The sequence below is a fragment of the Podarcis erhardii genome (genome assembly GCF_964252035.2).
Source record: "Podarcis erhardii genome assembly, chromosome: 7".
In the NCBI taxonomy this organism is placed as follows: Eukaryota; Metazoa; Chordata; class Lepidosauria; order Squamata; family Lacertidae; genus Podarcis; species Podarcis erhardii.
Window position 1 is genome coordinate 54092242 of NC_138511.1, and position 19051 is coordinate 54111292.

Genomic DNA, 19051 nt, shown 5'->3' on the forward strand with positions numbered 1-19051 from the left:
TGCTTCAACCAGCAAAAAGCTGCTGCTTCATAATAAAGTCTTAAGTCCGGCAGCGCAAAACCCCCCCTTTCTTTTGCATCAGTTAAAATCTTAAATTTTATTCTGGGTTTTTTGCCCTGCCAGACAAATTTAGATATATCTTTCTGCCACTTCTTGAAACAATCCATCTTGTCTATAATTTGCAATGTCTGAAACAGAAACAACAATCTCGGCAATACATTCATCTTAATAACAGCAATTCGGCCTAACAAGGATAATCTCAATCTAGACCATGTGTCAAGATCTTTCTTCACTTCTAACCAACATTTCTCATAATTGTCTTTAAACAGGTTCATATTTTTGGATGTTATTTTGATATTTCACCTTTTTTGTTATCTCCAAACCAGTTTCCCTTTGAAAGCTATCTTTTTCCCCCATCGTTAGATTTTTTTCCAGTACCTTTGTCTTTTGCTTATTTAGTTTAAAACCAGCCACTTGACCAAATATTTCAATTAATTCTAAAACTCTTTTTGTACTGACTTCTGGCTGTTGTAATGTCAAAACTAGGTCGTCTGCAAATGCTCTTAACTTATATTGTTTAGCTCCGAGGTGTATTCCTTCAACCAGCTGATCCCTTCTAATCATATTCAACAACACCTCCAGGACCGATATGAATAATAGAGGGGATATTGGGCAACCCTGTCGTGTCCCTTTTTCTATTGAGATTTCATCCATAACAACACCATTCACAATTAATTTAGCTTTTTGCTCTGAATATATTGCACCTATACCGTTTTCAAAACTTTGGCCTACCCCCATCCCATGGAGATTCTTCCTCATAAAACTCCAAGAAATATTGTCAAAGGCTTTCTCCGCGTCCACAAAAATCAATACTGCTTTTCTATTTAAATCAGTCTCCAATAGTTCCAAAATGTCTATAATATTCCTTACATTCTCTGACATATGTCTCCCTGGGAGAAAGCCTGTTTGGTCTTTCTGAATCTCCTCTACCAACACTTTTTTAAATCTTTTTGCTAAAATGTCTGCAAAAATTTTATAATCCACATTTAAGAGTGATATAGGGCGGTAGTTCTTAACTTGATGTTTCTCAGTTTCTGTCTTCGGTATAAGTGAAATGAATGCTTCTTTCCACGATTCGGGAGCCTTTTTCCCCTCCAAGATTTGGTTACACACTTCTTTCAATGGTTGTATTAACCATTCCTTCATTGCTTTATAGTATCTCGCCGTCAGTCCATCTGGCCCTGGTGATTTTCCCAATTGCATATTCTGGATGGCACCCTCAATTTCCTGGTTCGTGATTTTTTCATTTAAAGTCCTTTTATTTTTTTCCGAGATCTTTGATAATCCATATTTTTTAATAAATTCTTCTATCTCTTGCTCGTCTTTCGGCCCTTGTGCGTATAATTTCTTGAAGAAACTTTGGAAACAATTACTGATTTCATTTGGTTTATTTACAAATTTCCCCTCTACTTCAAGGGACGTCACAGTATTCAACTTTTGCCTCTTTTTCAATTGCCATGACAGCAATTTCCCACATTTGTCTGCTGATTCAAAAGTTTTTTGCCTCATTTGTTTTATTTTCCATTCTATTTCTTGGTTCATCAGTTCCATGTATTGGGTCTGGTAATATTTTATTTCTCTTAAAATCTCCTGAGATGTTGGTTTTGACCTCAGTTTCTTCTCTCCTTCTTTCATTTGATTCCAGATTTTTTCTTTCTTCTCGTTTTGTTGTTTCCTTTTTATCGAATTTTGTTGAATTAGAAAACCACGCATGACAGCCTTACTTGCGTCCCATATTATTCTTCTTTCCAGATCTGTTCTAAGGTTTATTTCAAAGTAGTCTTTCAGAGTTTTTTGGGCCTTTTTTAAAATTTCTTCATCTCTAAAAAGGGTGTCATTCATTCTCCATCTGAAAGTTCCAGCTGTTGTCAATTTCATTTCCATCTTTACTGCATTATGATCAGAGCAGGTTTTTGGGCAGATTTCTATATTTTTAACCCTTGGTGCCAGATTGCTAGAGATCCATATTTGGTCAATCCTGGTCCATGTCATTTTAGCTTCAGAGAAGAAGGTCCCCTCCCTTTCCAGAGGGTTCCTTGTTCTCCAAATGTCAATCAAGTCCATTGTGTCAGTCAGTTCAAAAAAGGTCTTTGGTAGTCTCCCATCCTTAGAGATTACTTGTCTTTGAGCTTTGTCCATATTTGTGGAGACGACTCCATTCATATCGCCCATCATTATTATTTTATGGTCCATAAAGTCCGTTAATGTCTCATGCAACTTCTTGAAAAATTCAGCCTTCCCCTCATTAGGTGCATAAATTCCTACAATCAAAATTTTTTCTCCTTGTATTTGAATTTCCACTGCCAGAAACCTTCCTTGTTCATCTTTAAAAATCATTTTTGGTTCCCATTTTTCCTTAACATAGATCACGACTCCTCTTTTCTTAACTTTATCTGAGGAAATATATTCCAGTCCTAATCTTTTATTTATCAAGAGTTTTCTATGTGTTCTGGCAATGTGAGTTTCTTGCAGACATATTATGTCCAGTTGCTCTTTCTTTAATATATGAAAGACTTGGGTCCTTTTTCGGGGATGGTTCAGGCCGTTGCAGTTCCAACTCAGGAGTTGCAGAGACATTTTTGTTACTGGGTGTCTTTTCCCCCAACCGCTCCAAGTTCTTGTTCCTGATCAGTCGGTGCTGGGTTCAATCCAAATGATAAATTTGCAATATCTGGTATTTCTCCCTCAGTCACAGTTCCTTTTTGAAAATCCTCGAAGTTTCTCTCCAAAAAGTGTTCCTTGTCTTGAATTGTTTTTATTTTGATTTTCTTCCCTTTGAAGTTAAAGGACAACCCTTGTGGGAACTCCCATCTGAATGGAGTATTGTTTTTTTTCAGCAAATCCACTAAATCTTTAAATTGAGTCCTCACCTCCAAAAAATATTTAGGGATATCTTTATAAATCTGTATTTGAGAATTCTTGATAATCAATGCCTTCTGGAAATGTAGGTTCAATATTTTATCTCTTTCTTCCTTGGATCTTAAGGTGATTAGGCAATCCCTTGGTTTCTTGCCTTGCTTTCTGCCAATCCGGAAGGCTGTAGTTATTACGAATTCATCTTCTTCTCCTTCTAGTTCATCAGTCCAAAATTCCTGAAATTTATCTGTGAGAAATTCCCCAAGGTTGCCCTCTTCCTCCTCTGGTACCAATCTCAATTTCAGATTTATGCCTTTCCTCTCCAGTTCCATAAGAGCTAAGGTTGCATCATGTTCATGTACCTTCTTTGCAATAGGTACATATTTTCCCTTGACTTCCTCGGCAGTAATTTTAGCAGATTCAGCTATTTTCCTTGTTTCGGTACTTTCTTGTATCAAACGATTTATAGACTCTGTGTTAGACGATATAGTCGTTGTGTTCAAGTCGAGTCTTGTTGTTAATTCTGTCAACTTCTTGGAGTTTTCTGTAGATTGCTTAGTGAGTACTTCCAAAGATTGATTTATTTTGAGCAGTGCCTGTGTCATAGAATCCATTGATGCTGTTGTTACTCTCTCTTGTCCAGCTGCTGCTCCTGATATAGAGGTTCTTTTCTGAGCCTGCTTTTGAGCTTGCTTTGTTTTACTTCTTGTTGATATTTCATCAAGTGGCGTGCTCATAACTCAAGGTCGTTCTCACAGGAAAGTTACAAGTGGAAAATCCCAGTTCTTTACTTCAATGCTGCAGCCTCTCTTTTAGTCCTCTAGAGGGGGAAATTGTATCCAAGCCGGAATAACAAAGAAACAGTGAAGCAAGTAGCCATACAATGTCCCAAAGCAAATAAAATTCAACCCAAAGTCTTACTTTGTTGCAATTTAAAAATCTGGATCTACTAAGTAAGGTCCCGTTATTATGTTCCAGATATACTCTTACTTTGTATCCACAGTCCTCTCTTTTTGACAGTTCGTTTCAAGCGCTCTCCGTTCAGGCAGCCTGATCAAAGGTATCGGCAGCGGAGAGTTTCCGTTCGCAATTTACTTCTTCTAGCGGTTTAAATTGAGCCAATTTTTCCTTCCCCCCTACTCCCGCTTCGTGGGGGGAAGGTCCTTTCAATGTCGGGGTTTAGCAAAGTTCAAACAAGACGTTCCTTTTAAATACAGCAAGTTTTTTTCATTGCTGCGTTAATCGTGCAGTTCCGGGAGGCTGACTTCCTTAATTTTTGCCTTTCCCGTTTTCGGCCAAATCTTCTTAAAAATAGTCCGTTTTTAATATTTTGTAATTCCTACTCACAGGTTTGTTGCCAATCGGTAATTTCAGGAAGGAATCGGCGCTCTCCGTCAATGGCGACGCGGCTTCACTCCACGAGCTGGGTTGCGATCCTCAGCACCGCACTCACACCCGATGCCGCTCCGGAGCCTTTAAAAAGACTCCTTTGCGATACCGGGGGGTGCAAAGGTGCCCACCGAATCTCCTTGTCCACAGGCTTCTGCGCCTGTGATTTTAGGGGTCCCCCGCTCGCCGTAGCGGGTCAGACCCGAACTCGTGAAGCAGTCCTGCCTCGGAGCTCGAGGCAAAGACCGCCATTAAGACGCTGGCGCCGACCGGAAGTCTCGAAATTTACTGACTTCCTGACTTTCTGCGATCTTGAATCTTTTTTCTTTATAAAAAAAGGAGATCCCTTCTGGGAATTCCCATCTATAATATATTCCATTTTTTCTTAGAATGTTAGCTAATTGTTTGTAGCCTTCTCTCTTACGCAGAAGCCTAATCGGTATTTCCTTGAAGATGATGATTGGTCTTCCATCGATTACTAATTTTTTCTTGTAGCTCTCTCTCAAAATTCTGTTTCTCATCTCTGTTGATTTAAAGATCACCAAGCAATCTCCTGGGACCTTTTTCAGTTTACTTTGTTTGGGTCTTATCTTTATTCTGAAGGCATTTTCTATTGCTTGAGCTACTTCTTCTTCTTTCATAGTTAGCCACTTCGCCAGTTCTTTAGTCATTTTTCCTTTAATATCTTCGTTTATTTCTTCCCCCACTCCCCTAAATTTTAGGTTTAACTGTTTTTGTTTCATTTCCATCAATGCTAGATTGTCCAGAACTTGATCCTGGGTCTTGCTTAATTCTCCAAAGTTCTCCTTTGCTTTCTCCACTTCCTTTCTCTGATCCCTCATTTCTTTTTGTACTTTTTTGTTTGATTCCTCTAAAGATTTTGTTCGGGTCGTTAATTCTTTTATCTTATTTGACAGTTCTCCTACCACCCCCTCTATTTTTCTATCAATCGAATCCTGCATCTCTCCTAATTTTTTCTCTATATGAATTTCATTCTGTTTAAGTTCTTCTTTTATTTTCATCCATAGCGCGTCTAAATCTTTAATTTCTTCCTGTCGTGAAGTTCTCCTCTCTAGTGGTGTTCCCGCTCCCTTCTTCCCATCCCTACCCGCCATCTCCCCTTTTCTTTAAGAATCAACAAAGTTCAACTTAACTTCTTAAGGCTCTCCCCTAGAGGGCGCACAGTCTAATATGATCTTAATTATTTCAACCAATGATTTACTGGCTTGCCTTTAAACCAGAATGAAACTCTTACAATCTCTTCTATTTCTCCTCTAAATTCCACTAAACAGGCAAACTCACAACTTACTGACCACTTACACAATATAAAAGTATACTATCCCCACCTAGGGGAGTTGTTGCTCTTGAATATTCAAGAGATGTTTGTCTTTAAGGGAGAGAGGCCAAGGAGGTAGGGAAAAAAGAATACGAGGGCAAATAGAGGGAAAAGAAAGGGAGGGTGGAAGGCAAGTTTAAAGAAAAATTAAGTGGAAAACTGTGAAGATTGATTATAGAACTGTAAATATATTCAATGACCCAGTTTTGTTATAATTTTCATTAAATTGTAGCAGTCTATTTCTCTTTCCTTTAAACCATCTTCAGCCACTTGTTTGGCCTAATCCACATGGAGGGGACTTTATTCAGAAATCTTTCTGATTACTATCTGGCTGCTGTTCCTAATTAGTACTGATACAGAGAAGGGGGTGGGGTAAGGGAGAGGAGAGACAGAGCAGGACAAGGGGAAAGACAAAAACAGGGGGGGGCAAGAGGGAGGTAAAAACAAAAAACAAAACAAAAAAGAACAAAAAATAGAGAACAAAAAAAAAAATTTTCCAGGTATTCCTTATAGTGCAAAAATAGTCCACAAAGGGAAAAGGGTCTGGACCGAGGTTCAGCTTCTTAGCTTTACGCTTTACTACTGGAATTGTCCACTGAGTTCTTTTATTCGTCGACCTCTAACAAAGCGGGGGGAGGGTCGTGGGTGAAGTGGGTGAAGTTTTTTTGTGGAGTTTCTTTTCCTAAATAGGTCAAATCTTAGCAATGTTGCACCCTTCGGGTTTTCCCCCAACATCTAACTGAGTCTTTTGCGGAGCCAAATTATAAAAATCCAACTTAATCGCTATGAAGAAGGGACAGATGCTGGCGAGCCATATATCGCGGGTCCCGAGCTATACGCTCCCCCCGCTGTTAATAAAGTAAGCAAAAAGAAAAGCCAAATCTTAAAAGTCAAGACCGTAAAGTCCAGAAAAAAAAAAAAAAATCGAGGAGGGAGATTCACAATTTTCTAATTATTTTTAATATTGCCGTCCGGTTTCATGAAGGGGAGGGAAGACGTTTATTTCTTCAACGTCGACTATGCATTGTACTTTCCTTCTTGCTCCGTTCTTCTCTCTTCCCCGCTTAGTTTCGGCTTTTAAATCCGCCTCTGGCTCTATCTCAGTCACCCAAAAGTAATACAAAGTCTCTGAAGGTTTTCCTTTACTTGGTTACTTTCTTACAATTTTATTTTCTCTGCCCCGCCGCTCTGCCGACGGGGACTTTCACTCTCTGTTCCTATAGCGGGTAGACAGTAATCTCTTTGTTTCGCTCTTACGATTTTAGTTTCAGCGCCATCTTTGGTCCGAAAACAGGTCGGGCTCTTTTAACTCAATCTATTAACATCCTTCGCCCCTTGGTTTTTATTTCTCAATTTTTAGCATCCTCCTTTATCACACAACGCCAAGGGCATCTGGTATTAAATTTGCAGAGGTTTGTCGCCGTTTTCAGTGGGTACTGGAGGCATTACCGCATGGGGTTCGCAGAGCTTACCGGAGTGCGTCCCTCGATCCCGTCGCTCCCGAGTCTTCTCCAAAAATAGAAAAAACCCGAAGGAGTTTCTGGATCACTCAGACGCTGCTGGTTGCGCTTCTCTCGAGGGGGACCCCCTCGAGATTTTGGGGTCGCAGTGCCTATGCGTTGCCCCTCAAAAACCCCATGCAGAACGGAGAGGCTTCTCCGCGCTCCCGCACTGCTAGCGATCCAAACCGGAAGTCCTATTTTTCAGAAGCAATGTCAGTGGTGGTAATGAACGAGAGCTCAGATCAGTTTTATGCACAACCTGTCAGGCTGGTAGAGCTTTTACAGCAGCTGCAGCTGCAGCCACTGCCCAACCTGTCCACTAAGAATGTTGCTGGGAGACCAGGATGGCTTCAAGTTCTGTTCATGTGTTTGGGTTCTCCTTTCCATACTTTTTTGGAGGGAAATCAGGAGGAAATACTACTAGCTGTTGTATAGTTATGGGGGTTTTTTTGAGTGACCATATCGAGGAGGGGAAAGCTTACTTGGTCAGCTCCCTCTTCACAGGGGACTCTTCACTCTCCTTGCACACCTTTTAGATGACATGCGGTGGGGGTTGGGGACTGGATTTGGCCAGCTGTTTTAGGGAGATCATCCAGATAGAAATGAAATTTGCTGTTACCATAAAAGCCATTTGGAGTGTAGGGTAAAAGTTGTAACTCTTGTTGCTTCTTGTTGCATATGCATAGTCTGATGACCTGAAGAAAAGAGGAGGGCCTTACATCGCTGCTTTAAGGTAAAATTGCTGCTTTGTAATGTGCCAAAGACTACTGTGGATTATGATGCCCAAGTCAAAGATGCAGGGGTGTTCTTGTGTATGCTGAGAACAGCAACTGCTGCTACCTAATTTTCCAAGATACTTAAAAAGATAGTGGCAATTTGGCCTGCTTGCTTGTGTGATGCTAGTTATATCCCCTCACTTGTAAAGCAATGCATACTTACTTGGAAGTAAGCCCATCTGATTTCTTTGGGACTTACTTCTGGGTCAGCGATCATAAGCCACACTTCAGTGTTGGATTTTGAGCACTAGGCATGTCCATTTTAATTGTTTTTCCTTTTAAATTAGAAGATAACTCCAGTATTGGAGGCAGTATGTCTCTGAATACCCATTGCTAAAGAGCACAAGAGGGGAGGGTTCTGTTGCTCTCATGTCCTGTTTATGAGCTTTATAGAGGCATCTGGTTGGCCACTGTGAGAGCAGAGTCCTGGATCAAATGGACCTTTGGTCTGATCTAACAGGCCTCTGTCCTTAAGATTTGGGGTGGGGATGGACTGAGGAATGTGTGGGTTGACTGAGATATATGCTGACTGGACTTCTACTAATTGGCCCCCACACCTGACTCAACCTTTGCTTGCTTTTTAACATGTATTGGGAGTATATGGAAACCTTTCAGGTGGATCGTGGTCTTTCTATCAATAAAGATAGATGCCAAAAGGTCAGGTTTTATTCCACATGCAACATAAATGGTTGAGGTTTAACAGCCTCACGTTCCATGTTGTTCCTCCTTTTAGAAAAGTTCTCTTTGAAGAGTTCCAGTCTTGGCTTTCTGATATAACCCAAGTGGAGCTGGAGCCAACCATTGATCTGTCCTGTGCCAAATATGAATATACAGGTAAGCAACCTACCTGCAGGACCTGTTGCAGAGATGAGTTTGCTGTACTGGTAGGAGGGTGTGGGAACAGTATCTGATGGATCCTGTTGACCTAGAGTTGGGGCAAAAGACTGAAGCCTGGTAGTTTATCTGGCACATCTAGTACACTCAGCATTGATCTTGCTCAACTAAATCATATGCTGTTGCAGATGCCTTGCTCTGCCACGATGATGAGTTGGAGGGACGGCGAATTGCTTTCATCCTTTACCTCGTACCACCGTGGGATAAAAGTGATGGAGGTACCCTGGATCTGTTCAGCACAGATGGTAGGTGCAATACAGTAATCCAGTTCCTCCTGCAGTATTTACTGTTGTAGGTTCTGACCAAGCAAGCCATAAAAGTAAAGTTTCCATGCTACTTTTAGCTGGTTCTTTTGAATAGCAGTATTGCTATCTTAACTCTGTATTAGAGTGCTGCCAAAATAGTGCTTGTAAGGTTTTCCTTTTCTGTGACAAACCATATTTTCTGTGAGAAACATAATTTTAATGCTCCTCACCTCTCCAGCGTTTTCCTGTAACCCCCTCCCCCATGCTTGGTATCCTGAGAACCACCTACCACTTCTCATGGATACCACACAATCCAGGTTAGCCTTAAGCTCTCTGTGATTCTCCCCTCACTGCCGCTCTAACTCAAGGGATCTGATTCCATCATAGCAGTTGCACTGATTGCCAACCCTGGTTGATCACAAGTTAGAGTGTATGTGAACATTCCTTGATATTGCAGCATCTGGATGGCCAGCAGACCACACAAGGGACAAGCAGCCATCTAGGCATTTTTAAAGCTTGGTATTATTATTATTATTATTATTATTATTATTATTATTATTATTTCATAAGTATTATGTACTGCTTGATTGCAAAAGAAACCTCAAAGCGGTTTACAAAAAAGATAAAACAATAAAATTATCACTAAAAGTTCACAACCATAATTTAAAACATACAGAAAGTAAAAGCCACAATAAACTAAAACAAATTAACTCATACAAACCTTCTAAACATCTGGGTAGGCTTGTCTAAATAAGAATGTCTTCAGCAGGTGCCAAAAAGGATACAGTGAAGGCGCCTGCCTGATATCAATAGGCAGGGAGTTCCAAAGCGTCAGTGCTGCCACACTAAACAATCAAGTTCTTAACAGATGTGGTATGAATATTATGTGGTGCCTGTAAAAATACTGCAGTATCTCCTCAGCTGCGAAATACTGCCAGGCAAAACAGCCATCGTGCTCAGGTCCTAGCGATGTTTTGATACATCGCCCAAGCCTAGTTGCTAATAGGTCGTGGTCTATAGCTTCAGGGCGACACTTGAGTCTTGTAAGCCAGATCATTCCATCTCTTTCAATACTTTGGATTGGATGTCATCTACCTCAGTGGGTCATGAATGCTGTCCATGTGAGAGTCTGCACAAACGCAGGTGATGGTTAATGGCCTGTAGGAGCAGGAGGTAAAATATTGTTTCAAAACCGGCAAAAACCCTGGCTTTGTGGTTGATCTGGAGATGTCATGATAGAAATGTGACTGCACTATGGTGCTAGAACTTCATACTCAATAGTGTACGTTGTGTGATTCTTTCCCCCCGGCAGATAACTTCCAACCTTTGGAGATTGTCAAGTCTGTGGTCCCTTCATGGAACTCGCTCACTTTCTTTGAAGTATCACCAGTCTCTTTCCATCAGGCAAGGAACTTCTCTCTTTGTTCTTTACATCCTCTGTTCATGTGTCCATAATGCTCCTCCACGTTCTTCTCCTAGCCTCTGATATACCCTATGTTCCAGGAAACTCGGCCTTCCAGTTTACTTGAGGCCCACCCTCTTCCTGTGATTTGTGGGCCTGGAGGTAGACCTTCAAGCCAAACGCATTGTGAGCCCAGCTTTTAGCCTTCTGTCCTGACTCTCCAAACCTAAATTTTCAGCTCCTCGTTCTGCTTTGACAGCTGCCTTTGGCATAAGCCTGACAGTCCATAGGTAGCCTTCCCCCTGTGCTTTGGGGTAGGTTTGTCTTTCATCTAGAGCACCTGGGAGCAGGAGGCAAATAGGAATACCAGACAGACTCAGTGCCCTAGCAAGATCCTCTAGTGCTAGGGGTGCTCAAGATCTCCACGGCCTCAGCTGCATATAATAGTTGGGCCACCCCACAGACATGTTTTATTTATTTGGTTCAGAACTTGAGTTAATCTGGCTCGGTTCAGCTTTGATCTGTGACATTTCATTTAGCTGATGCTTCATAATTGATACTAGATTTATTTTCAAATTCTGCTATGGCCCAGTCTTCAGGATGGTGTAAGACACAATTCTAAATCAGTAGAAGCCCCTTTGGGATTTCTATTTGGTCCCTGTGCCAAAGACAAAAGTGTTAATAGCATGTCCTTTTGATTTCTCCCATTCCAGGTGGCTGAAGTTGTTTCCGAAGGGAAGTGCCGCTTGTCTGTGAGCGGCTGGTTTCACGGTCCCTCGGTGGCAAGGCCAGTGCGCTATGTGGAACCACTTTTGCCACGGAGCCCTCACCTCCCTCATGATGTAAATAAATGTTGCTCTTTCTATGACCTAATTCAACAGTATATTCACCGCTCAGTTGCTGCATGGGACGGGGGAGCACAAACACCTACTTTTCAGATTCCACACTGGTCTCTGCTTTTCTTCTGCCACTAGGCTGCCACACAAGAGAGAATCCTTTGGGGCTGCAGTTTAATTCCACTCAAGTGGGGGCAGGAAATTCTGTGCCAGGGGACACCAGTTTTATATGTTTCCTGGCATCCATGCCAAAATCTTCATCAAATTTTAGCTTAGAGTAAAAGGGAGGGGCACGTTTTTCAGATATAGAGTCCACACATTAAAATTATTCCAGATTCTTGTCCTAAAGGGGGTTCCTGGTGAGGGAGGTTTTTTAATAATATATATTTTGTTGGATTTTTCTTTCTTAGCCTTTCCTTGTTTCATTTTCCCCTAGCACGAAATTTTGTATGATTGGATCAATCCAATTTATCTAGACATGGATTCCCAGGCCCAGATCCAAGAGGAGTTTGAAGATCGGTCTGAGACCCTGCTAAAGGATTTTCTCAAGGTGGGTTTTGGAAAGTCATTTCCTACCTTACAATGTGTTCAGCCCTTTCTCGATAATGGGGTGGGCAGAAGGATGGTTTAAAAGGGTAAAGAGAAAAGTTGAAAATGCCATGGAGATGCCTGTTTTAATAATATGTTGGAGTTCCTGAGAGGAGGTGCTGCCACCCTGAAGGCTCGATTCTTGCAAATGAGATACAAATATTACATGACACTTGTCAAAGTGCCAGTTCTGCAGATTGACATGGTCAAGTGGGGACATATGGAATAAGATCCTAATCTGTTAAGGGTGTGATATACTAATAGTAATGCCTTTAATTTGGCTTGGTGACAAATCACAGCCAGTGCACATCTGAGCAGAGATATTATAGTCTGATAGGGTCTCACTCCTGTTGGTTATTGTACTGCAGCACCTGTGTGTAAAAACCTGTGACTTTTGTGTGGCTGGAATGTAGCATGTGGTATAAAGGTAGTGCAGGTCAATTTCTGTCCCGGTTTTGCTTCTTGCCCCTCAACCACTAAGGCATGGTCCAGAAGGTTGCTCATAAGATGGTGCAGTCCTTGGGCTGGTTAAGGTTTCTCACTGCTGGGAATGCCATTACTTTGGTGCAATTAATCAGATGGAGGTCCAAGGATCAGCTACATGAGGCATTCCCCTGCAAGAAAACGAAAAACCATGTGTGATTTAACTAAACCCCATTTGGACCTACTCGCTTTCTCTAGTTTTCTAGAGAAAGCCTGGCATGCAGCACTCAAACTGAAGCATAATGGCTAGTACTGCTTAGGCAGAAATGTGGGACTTGCTTCAAAAGCTGTTTGAATGTGCCTTGGTTCCTAGAGAGAGAAATTTCAGCTCGTCTGTGAGGCTCTGAAGAAGGAAGGACTCAAATGGAGCAGCAGGGGGCCCCCTAACAAAAGGTAGGACCAATTCAGGTTGCTTCTGTCTATATTGCATCTTGCTTCTTATGGTCAACTGTGTTCATGCCATCTCACCCATGCTGTGTGTTTTGAACTCATTTTGTTCTGCGATTGTAATTTGATTTGCTGAGAACTTCAGTAAATCCATTTGGTAATCTTTATGTTTACAAGAGAGTGCCTTCTATATTTTAACACTGCATAAAATCCCTGAAGACAGATTGGGCTGAGCAGGACTCCTTTAGATTTGGATCTAGGGCTTCAGCATCCTGCCTTGTTTCATGTCCCTCACCACTGGTAATGTTGGAGGCAGAGGACATAAAAGTGTACTCCAGTTGAACCGTTCTCCCACTCTTTCTCCCCTACTCCTATATAACAACAACAATATTTATTACGGCCATAGGCCCATACAGGTAAAAACAACACATAAATAACAGCTTGTGCACGTGGGAAAAAAACAGCCGCTAAATCACCACTATAACAATAAAATACTATAAAATAGAATGGCATACTACGCCTTAGTTAGCTTGTAGTGCTCCTTGGCGTCGCTTTTGGGTAAGGACAGCGACCAGGAACCTAGCCACATTCAGGGTCGTATGAGTATCCTTATCCTGCAAGATTTGAGCAAGGTGGAATTTTGGTGGGGTACCCTCTAGTTTCTGTATGATTGATCCCAACAAATTTGCCCGTGGCAAATTGAACAGGGGGCAAGTGAACATGATGTGCTGGAGCGACTCCAGCGTCTCCTTATCACATTCGCACGTGGCGGGGGCTTGGCCCTTTGAGAATCTATGTCTCAGGACGTTGGAGGGAAAAACATTGAACCTCGCTTTGGTGAAGGCCAGTCTATGGGCAACAGTCGAAAGGGAGGAGAGGTATGATGGAACGCAGTAAGTTAAAGTGATACCAATGTTCTGGGGCGAACAAACACCTCCCCCCAGCATATAATTTCGCTGTAGATCGATGTCATCCAGTCTTTGGCGGATCAGTCTTTGAGCAGTAATTTGGTCTAGTTTTAGGGAATCTGAAGGAGAGATTCCATAACTCAGGAGTTTGGCATGGATTCTACTAGTCCAAAGGCTAGAGAATTCATCTCGCCATAAGCATTGGACAAGGTAGTGGTTTGGTAATCTATGCCACAATGATAACCAATAATTGAAGACTTGCTTCCACAGGCAAGTTTCTAAGGATGCGATCTTCAGTTCTAGTCGCATGGCTGCGTTGCTTACGCACAGGGGGAGCATTAGGAGCCGACGCAGGAATAGATTTTGCAGTGTCTCAAGAGGAGCAAGATCTGTCATCACGGCCCAAAGCGGGGCAGCATAAGCAAGCACGGCAACCACTTTTGCCTTGAACACCTTTAGGGCCGAGGGAACATGCAAAGCTCCATCCGAAAAAAAGAATCGGAGGAGCGCATATGACAGAGTTTTGGCCTTGTTAAGTAGGTGTTGAATTTGAGCTTTCCACCCCAAATTGTGTTGAAAAATAACTCCTAGGTATTGAAATTTTAGGACTTGCTCTATTTTTGCTCCACCAAGCTTCCATTCGTATAATCTCCAGCTTCTGGAGAAAATCAGAATCTTGGATTTAGCATGGTTGATGGTTAATTGGTTGAGTTGACAATACGTGGCAAAGATCTTCAAAGCTCTGGCTAGTCCAACACGTGTATAAGATAGAATTACCGCGTCGTCCGCATATAAAAGGAGTGGGCAGTGGTAATCCGCAAGTCTAGGCGCGTGTGTACTTGGAGATGAGTTAACTAGGGGTGCTCGCATGTCGCTGATGAATAGGTTGAATAGACAGGGAGCCAATATACATCCTTGGCGCACTCCCTTGTTTAGCACAACCCTTGGATGTGAGGGCGATCTGGCTGCGACATCTGTCACCCCATTGATCGCCAGGGTTGATTCAGCTGATCTGGCTGGCTAGGCGGGTGTCCCCTTCCTCCCTCACCGCTCTATGTGTGTCCCTCCTATATATAGAATTCATGAAGGATGGTGCTGTCAATGGCTGCGAGCCACAATGACTGTACTTTGCCTCCATTGTTGGAGGCAGTAATGCTTGTGATTGCTGGTTGCTGGAAACCACCGGAGGGGAGACTGCTCTTGTGCTCAGGTCGTGCTTGCAGGTTTCCCACAGGCGTCTGGTTAGCCACTGAGAACAGGACGCTGGACTAGATGGGAATTTGGCCTGATGCAACAGGCTCTTCATATGTTCTTATCTGATGCCAGCTCCTCTGCAGTAAGGCTGGTTGTTTTGGGTTGGTTTGAGGGCATATGGTTCCTGGTGAACCTTTTTTTTCAATAAAAAAAAAGTTATTGGACATTTTGAGAACTCTAGTCAAAAAGTGGCATGGAAATCTACAGATACAATAGTTTTGTTTTTCCCAGTGGGAGGATTACCAGGCTGGGGGGCAGAACTGAATGTTAAGTGCAGGCTGCTGCAAAAAAAAGTCTTCCTGCACCCCACTCACTTTTCCTGTGTTGCGATGTCATTGTGCAGGGAAAACTCACCCATGGCAGCCAGTGATGTGGAGCAGAGACGGGAAGCATACAAAGCAAAGATGTCCTGGCATAGGTAGCTTTGCCTACAGGTTATGGGCAGAGTCCCAAGAACCCACTGGCGTAGCGTGGGGGGGTGCAGGGGGGGCCGGCCGCACCGGACGCAACATCTGGGGGTTAGGGTTAGGGGGCGCAAATTGCTTGCCTTGCCCCGGGTGCTGACAACCCACGCTACGCCACTGCCAAGAACACCGGTTTTTGTGGCAGAGCCATGCCACACATAATGCATAATTCAGCCCTTTTGACCAGGAAGTTCTGCTTTCAAATTCCTTCTGAGCCATGAAACATTCTGGATGACCTTGAGCCAGTCACCTTCTCTCAGCCCTAACCGACTTCCATAGGGTTACCAGGAGGATAAGTAGAACAGAAGCCCACATACTCCACCCTGAGCTCCTCAGAAATAAGGCAGGATACAAGTATGAAAGTCTCCTCTCCCAATGATTTGAAAACCTGCATCTTAAAGTAGAATCAACCTCACAAATGAGCCACCATGTGCTTTATTTGCATAATGTAATCTCTTTGTATAACTGGGGTTGCCTTAGTTCAGAATTTGAACAGGCTGTCTTTGAGGTGTGCAGAGTGATGTTGCCCCTCTTATGAATGCTTCTTGTCATTTTTAGGTATTATGACAAAGCTGAAGAGGAGAGCCTGCCTGACATTTTGAAAAATTGCATGGAGCTATTCCGCTCAGAAGCCTTCTTCCTGCTCCTTTCCAACTTCACAGGCTTGAAGCTCCACTTTCTAGCTCCTGGGGAAGAAGATGATGAAAAGGAAGAGGAAGGAAAAATTGCTGCAGGCGGCAATTCTTCCAGATGCACACAAGGAGAAAGCAGCCAAGAGGAAACTGGCAGTCGGGAGTACACAGAGGCACATGGGAGCATCTCTGACAACAAGGTCAACAGAGAGAGTGGTGTGTAAATCACTATCTGGTTGCAATGACACCTTATTTTTCAACATAGCCACTGCTTTATGGTATGCCTTAACCATGAAGTGCTCAGGGCCCAGTTCCTAGACAATTCAAACCACAGTTGTTACATTCTACTTTGGCTGGATTAATATTCTTGGGTTCATTTTTTGTCGCAAGACTAGCACCTGCTGATCAAATATCATTTGACCTAAAATAAATCAGTATTCTGAAAGTTGTGAATTCCGAAGAGGAAATTCAGCCCAAAACTATCAAGTCCTGCATTTCTATATTAGAGGATCTTTGTGGGAGTTTTTAAATATGTTACTATTAAGAGTAGACAAGCATATATGATTCCTTGGGAGTACACATATTTAATATTTATAACCTAGTTTGTATCCCTTAAAGTTGCGTGGGTATGTTTGAAGCTGCCTAGGCAACAGCTGCTGGAATCTCCAAAGACAGAAGTGTGACTGGATGCCCCAGATAACTTCCTGCCCCTCCTGATGATTTGACTAGCAAGATCAGAAGAAACTATGCAAAATAGGGAAGCTGTATACAGATTGAGGAAATTTTTGCACTTCATTGTGGAACTGAGCTTTCCTTGGTGCCGCAATTGAATTGCCTGGGCAAAAATAGTCGTTTGTGTTACCTTTCCAGAGCTCGCTTCCATTTCTTTGTTGCCTTTGTGAATGTGAGGAGCAAAAGTGCACATAATTGGAGGTTTTTTCTAAAGCCTCTTGCTGTACTTAGTAGATCTGGAGAGGGTTAGAGTGTGTTTTGCCTGTCATTTAGCTTGGAGGAAAGCTGCTGGGGTGCACAGTTGAATGGGGGATCCTCGGGATCTGAAGGTATGCTAGGCTCTATATAGGAGACTTGTGGGGTCTGTCACCTGCTCACCAGTCATGTCCTTTTGGCTATCTTCCTCCTCAGACTCAAGTGTCCCTCTGTGTACTGGAGAGCTGAGGCATTGGACCAAAGGTTGCTACACTCTAGTCCATGATGCTGAAACAACAGAGTTCTCACTAGATCTGCTGCTCTTCTGTGGGTGTGAAGGTTAGTTTGGTTTTAAGCTGACAAAACAAAAGCAGAAATATATCGTGAAGATGCCAATTTTTATTGTTCAATACGCTCAATGCATTTTGGCAAGAATGTCTTAAGGGCTTATGTGCAAAGATAATGCTGTAAAGATTCTAAGCTACATAAAATAAAACTTTTATAAATACTTTAAAATGTGGCAATATATGATACAAACTTGTATGCAAGTCAAACGGCCAATAAGTTATGGCCCATATATAAACACACTCACTTGTATTTCTTAGTGAACCCAATCACAGAACCTTCTGTTATAAAAGAACTTGGGCAAAATCTTATGGGAGGCCCACCTCAGATTGCACAATTAAATAGGTGTCTTGCCTTCATGAAAAAATAAAAGGGATCACCACTAAACTCTTTGGTGTTTGATGCAGTCAGCAAATGTTTCTAGAAGGCCACCTTTTTTTCCAGCTTCAAGATCCATGTATTTATTTTCTAAGTAATGTTTTTTTCTTCTGCCTGATGAATTTGTTTCACTGTCCACTGTCCTGTAGTTATATCATTAATTTTAAGATAAGCCCTTATTAAATGCATTCTTCCTCAAATGCATTGGTGTGCTTTCTTTTGGTTTTAAGCTGCCTTGAGCATTTATGTGAAGCTGGGTAGAGACCCATAAATAGCGCAAGATGGGTCTGTTCCAGACTTGCATCTCCCACAGTGTTTCTTGACGTATGCCCAGAGGGAGCAATCCAAGATGTCATAGCACACAGCTTTCAGCACAACCCAGGTAGGGACAGGTGTCCTTTTCCTGTGGGTGCATCTGTGCTTGAGCACAAAAGTCAGCTGGCAAACAGCTCAGCTGAGCTAGTCTCATTCAGCCAACGTGTGTATTGTGGGGACTGGAAGCACAAATGGTCTATTGGCATTTCCCAGAACTCTGGTCCTCTTGCTTTGTTTCTTAGTAAAGAGGGGGTTTTTTATATTAAAAGGAAGACAACGAATAAGAAATACTTGCTCAGCTGCCTGAGACAGAGGAGAGTAATGAAACTTCCTTCAGACATCCAGGAAGCACCACCCCCTAAAGCAACCCTTGCCAATCAGACGTTCCCTAGAAGTTTTGGACTACAACTATCAGCCAGAACCAGGCTGTAGTCCAATACATTGGGAGGGCACGTGGTTGGCAAAGGCTGCCCTAAACATAATGAAAAGTTAAAAGGCAAGCTGTAAAACCTTTGTTCCATCATTTTAATGCTAAGACTTGGATTTGGGCTTTTTATACTGCTGCTTTTCTTTATGTAGCCCATGAATATGAATACAGTCATACCTCGGGTTAAATGTGCTTCAGGTTGAGCATTTTCAGGTTATGCTCTGCAGCGACCCAGAAGTAATGGAGCACATTACTTCCGGATTTTGTCGCTCATGCAGATGCTCAAAATGACGTCACACGGAAGCGGTGAATCATGACCCACAGACACGGGTTGCGTTCGCTTCAGGATGCGAACGGGGCTCCGGAACGGATCCTGCTCACATCCAGAGGTACCACTGTATTTGTGTTAGAAACCATAAGCTGCCCCTAGAAGGTTCTTTTGAAGTAAATTTGACAAAATCTACATGTAAAACAAGTCATATGCTTGGCATACAACTTTTCTTAATAGTTCAGTGGAAAACTTTACAAAACAAATGACAACTGCTCATTTCTTTTTTTCAAGATTGGGACGTGGAGTATGGTGGCTTTACTTCATACCTTGCAAAAGATGAAGATGAAGAGGTAAGCAGTTGTCTCTACCCCTCTTG

The 19051-nt window shown here is 42.4% G+C and overlaps 1 protein-coding gene across 3 annotated transcripts in view; it reads left to right on the plus strand.

Annotated features, from left to right (window-relative positions):
- OGFOD1 (2-oxoglutarate and iron dependent oxygenase domain containing 1) overlaps positions 1–19051 on the plus strand; it is a 35863-nt gene that overhangs the window by 14590 nt on the left and 2222 nt on the right. For 2 of the 3 annotated variants that reach the window (XM_081872122.1, XM_081872123.1), the window contains exons 3-12: positions 7830–7876; positions 8653–8753; positions 8942–9058; positions 10371–10462; positions 11174–11302; positions 11733–11846; positions 12681–12760; positions 15939–16228; positions 17156–17278; positions 18967–19025. In XM_081872122.1, coding sequence (XP_081728248.1) covers positions 7830–7876; positions 8653–8753; positions 8942–9058; positions 10371–10462; positions 11174–11302; positions 11733–11846; positions 12681–12760; positions 15939–16228; positions 17156–17278; positions 18967–19025 — 1152 coding nt within the window. Of the gene's footprint in view, positions 1–7829; positions 7877–8652; positions 8754–8941; positions 9059–10370; positions 10463–11173; positions 11303–11732; positions 11847–12680; positions 12761–15938; positions 16229–17155; positions 17279–18966; positions 19026–19051 lie in introns of those variants that run through there. The other variant, XR_014158957.1, reaches the window with a different exon arrangement.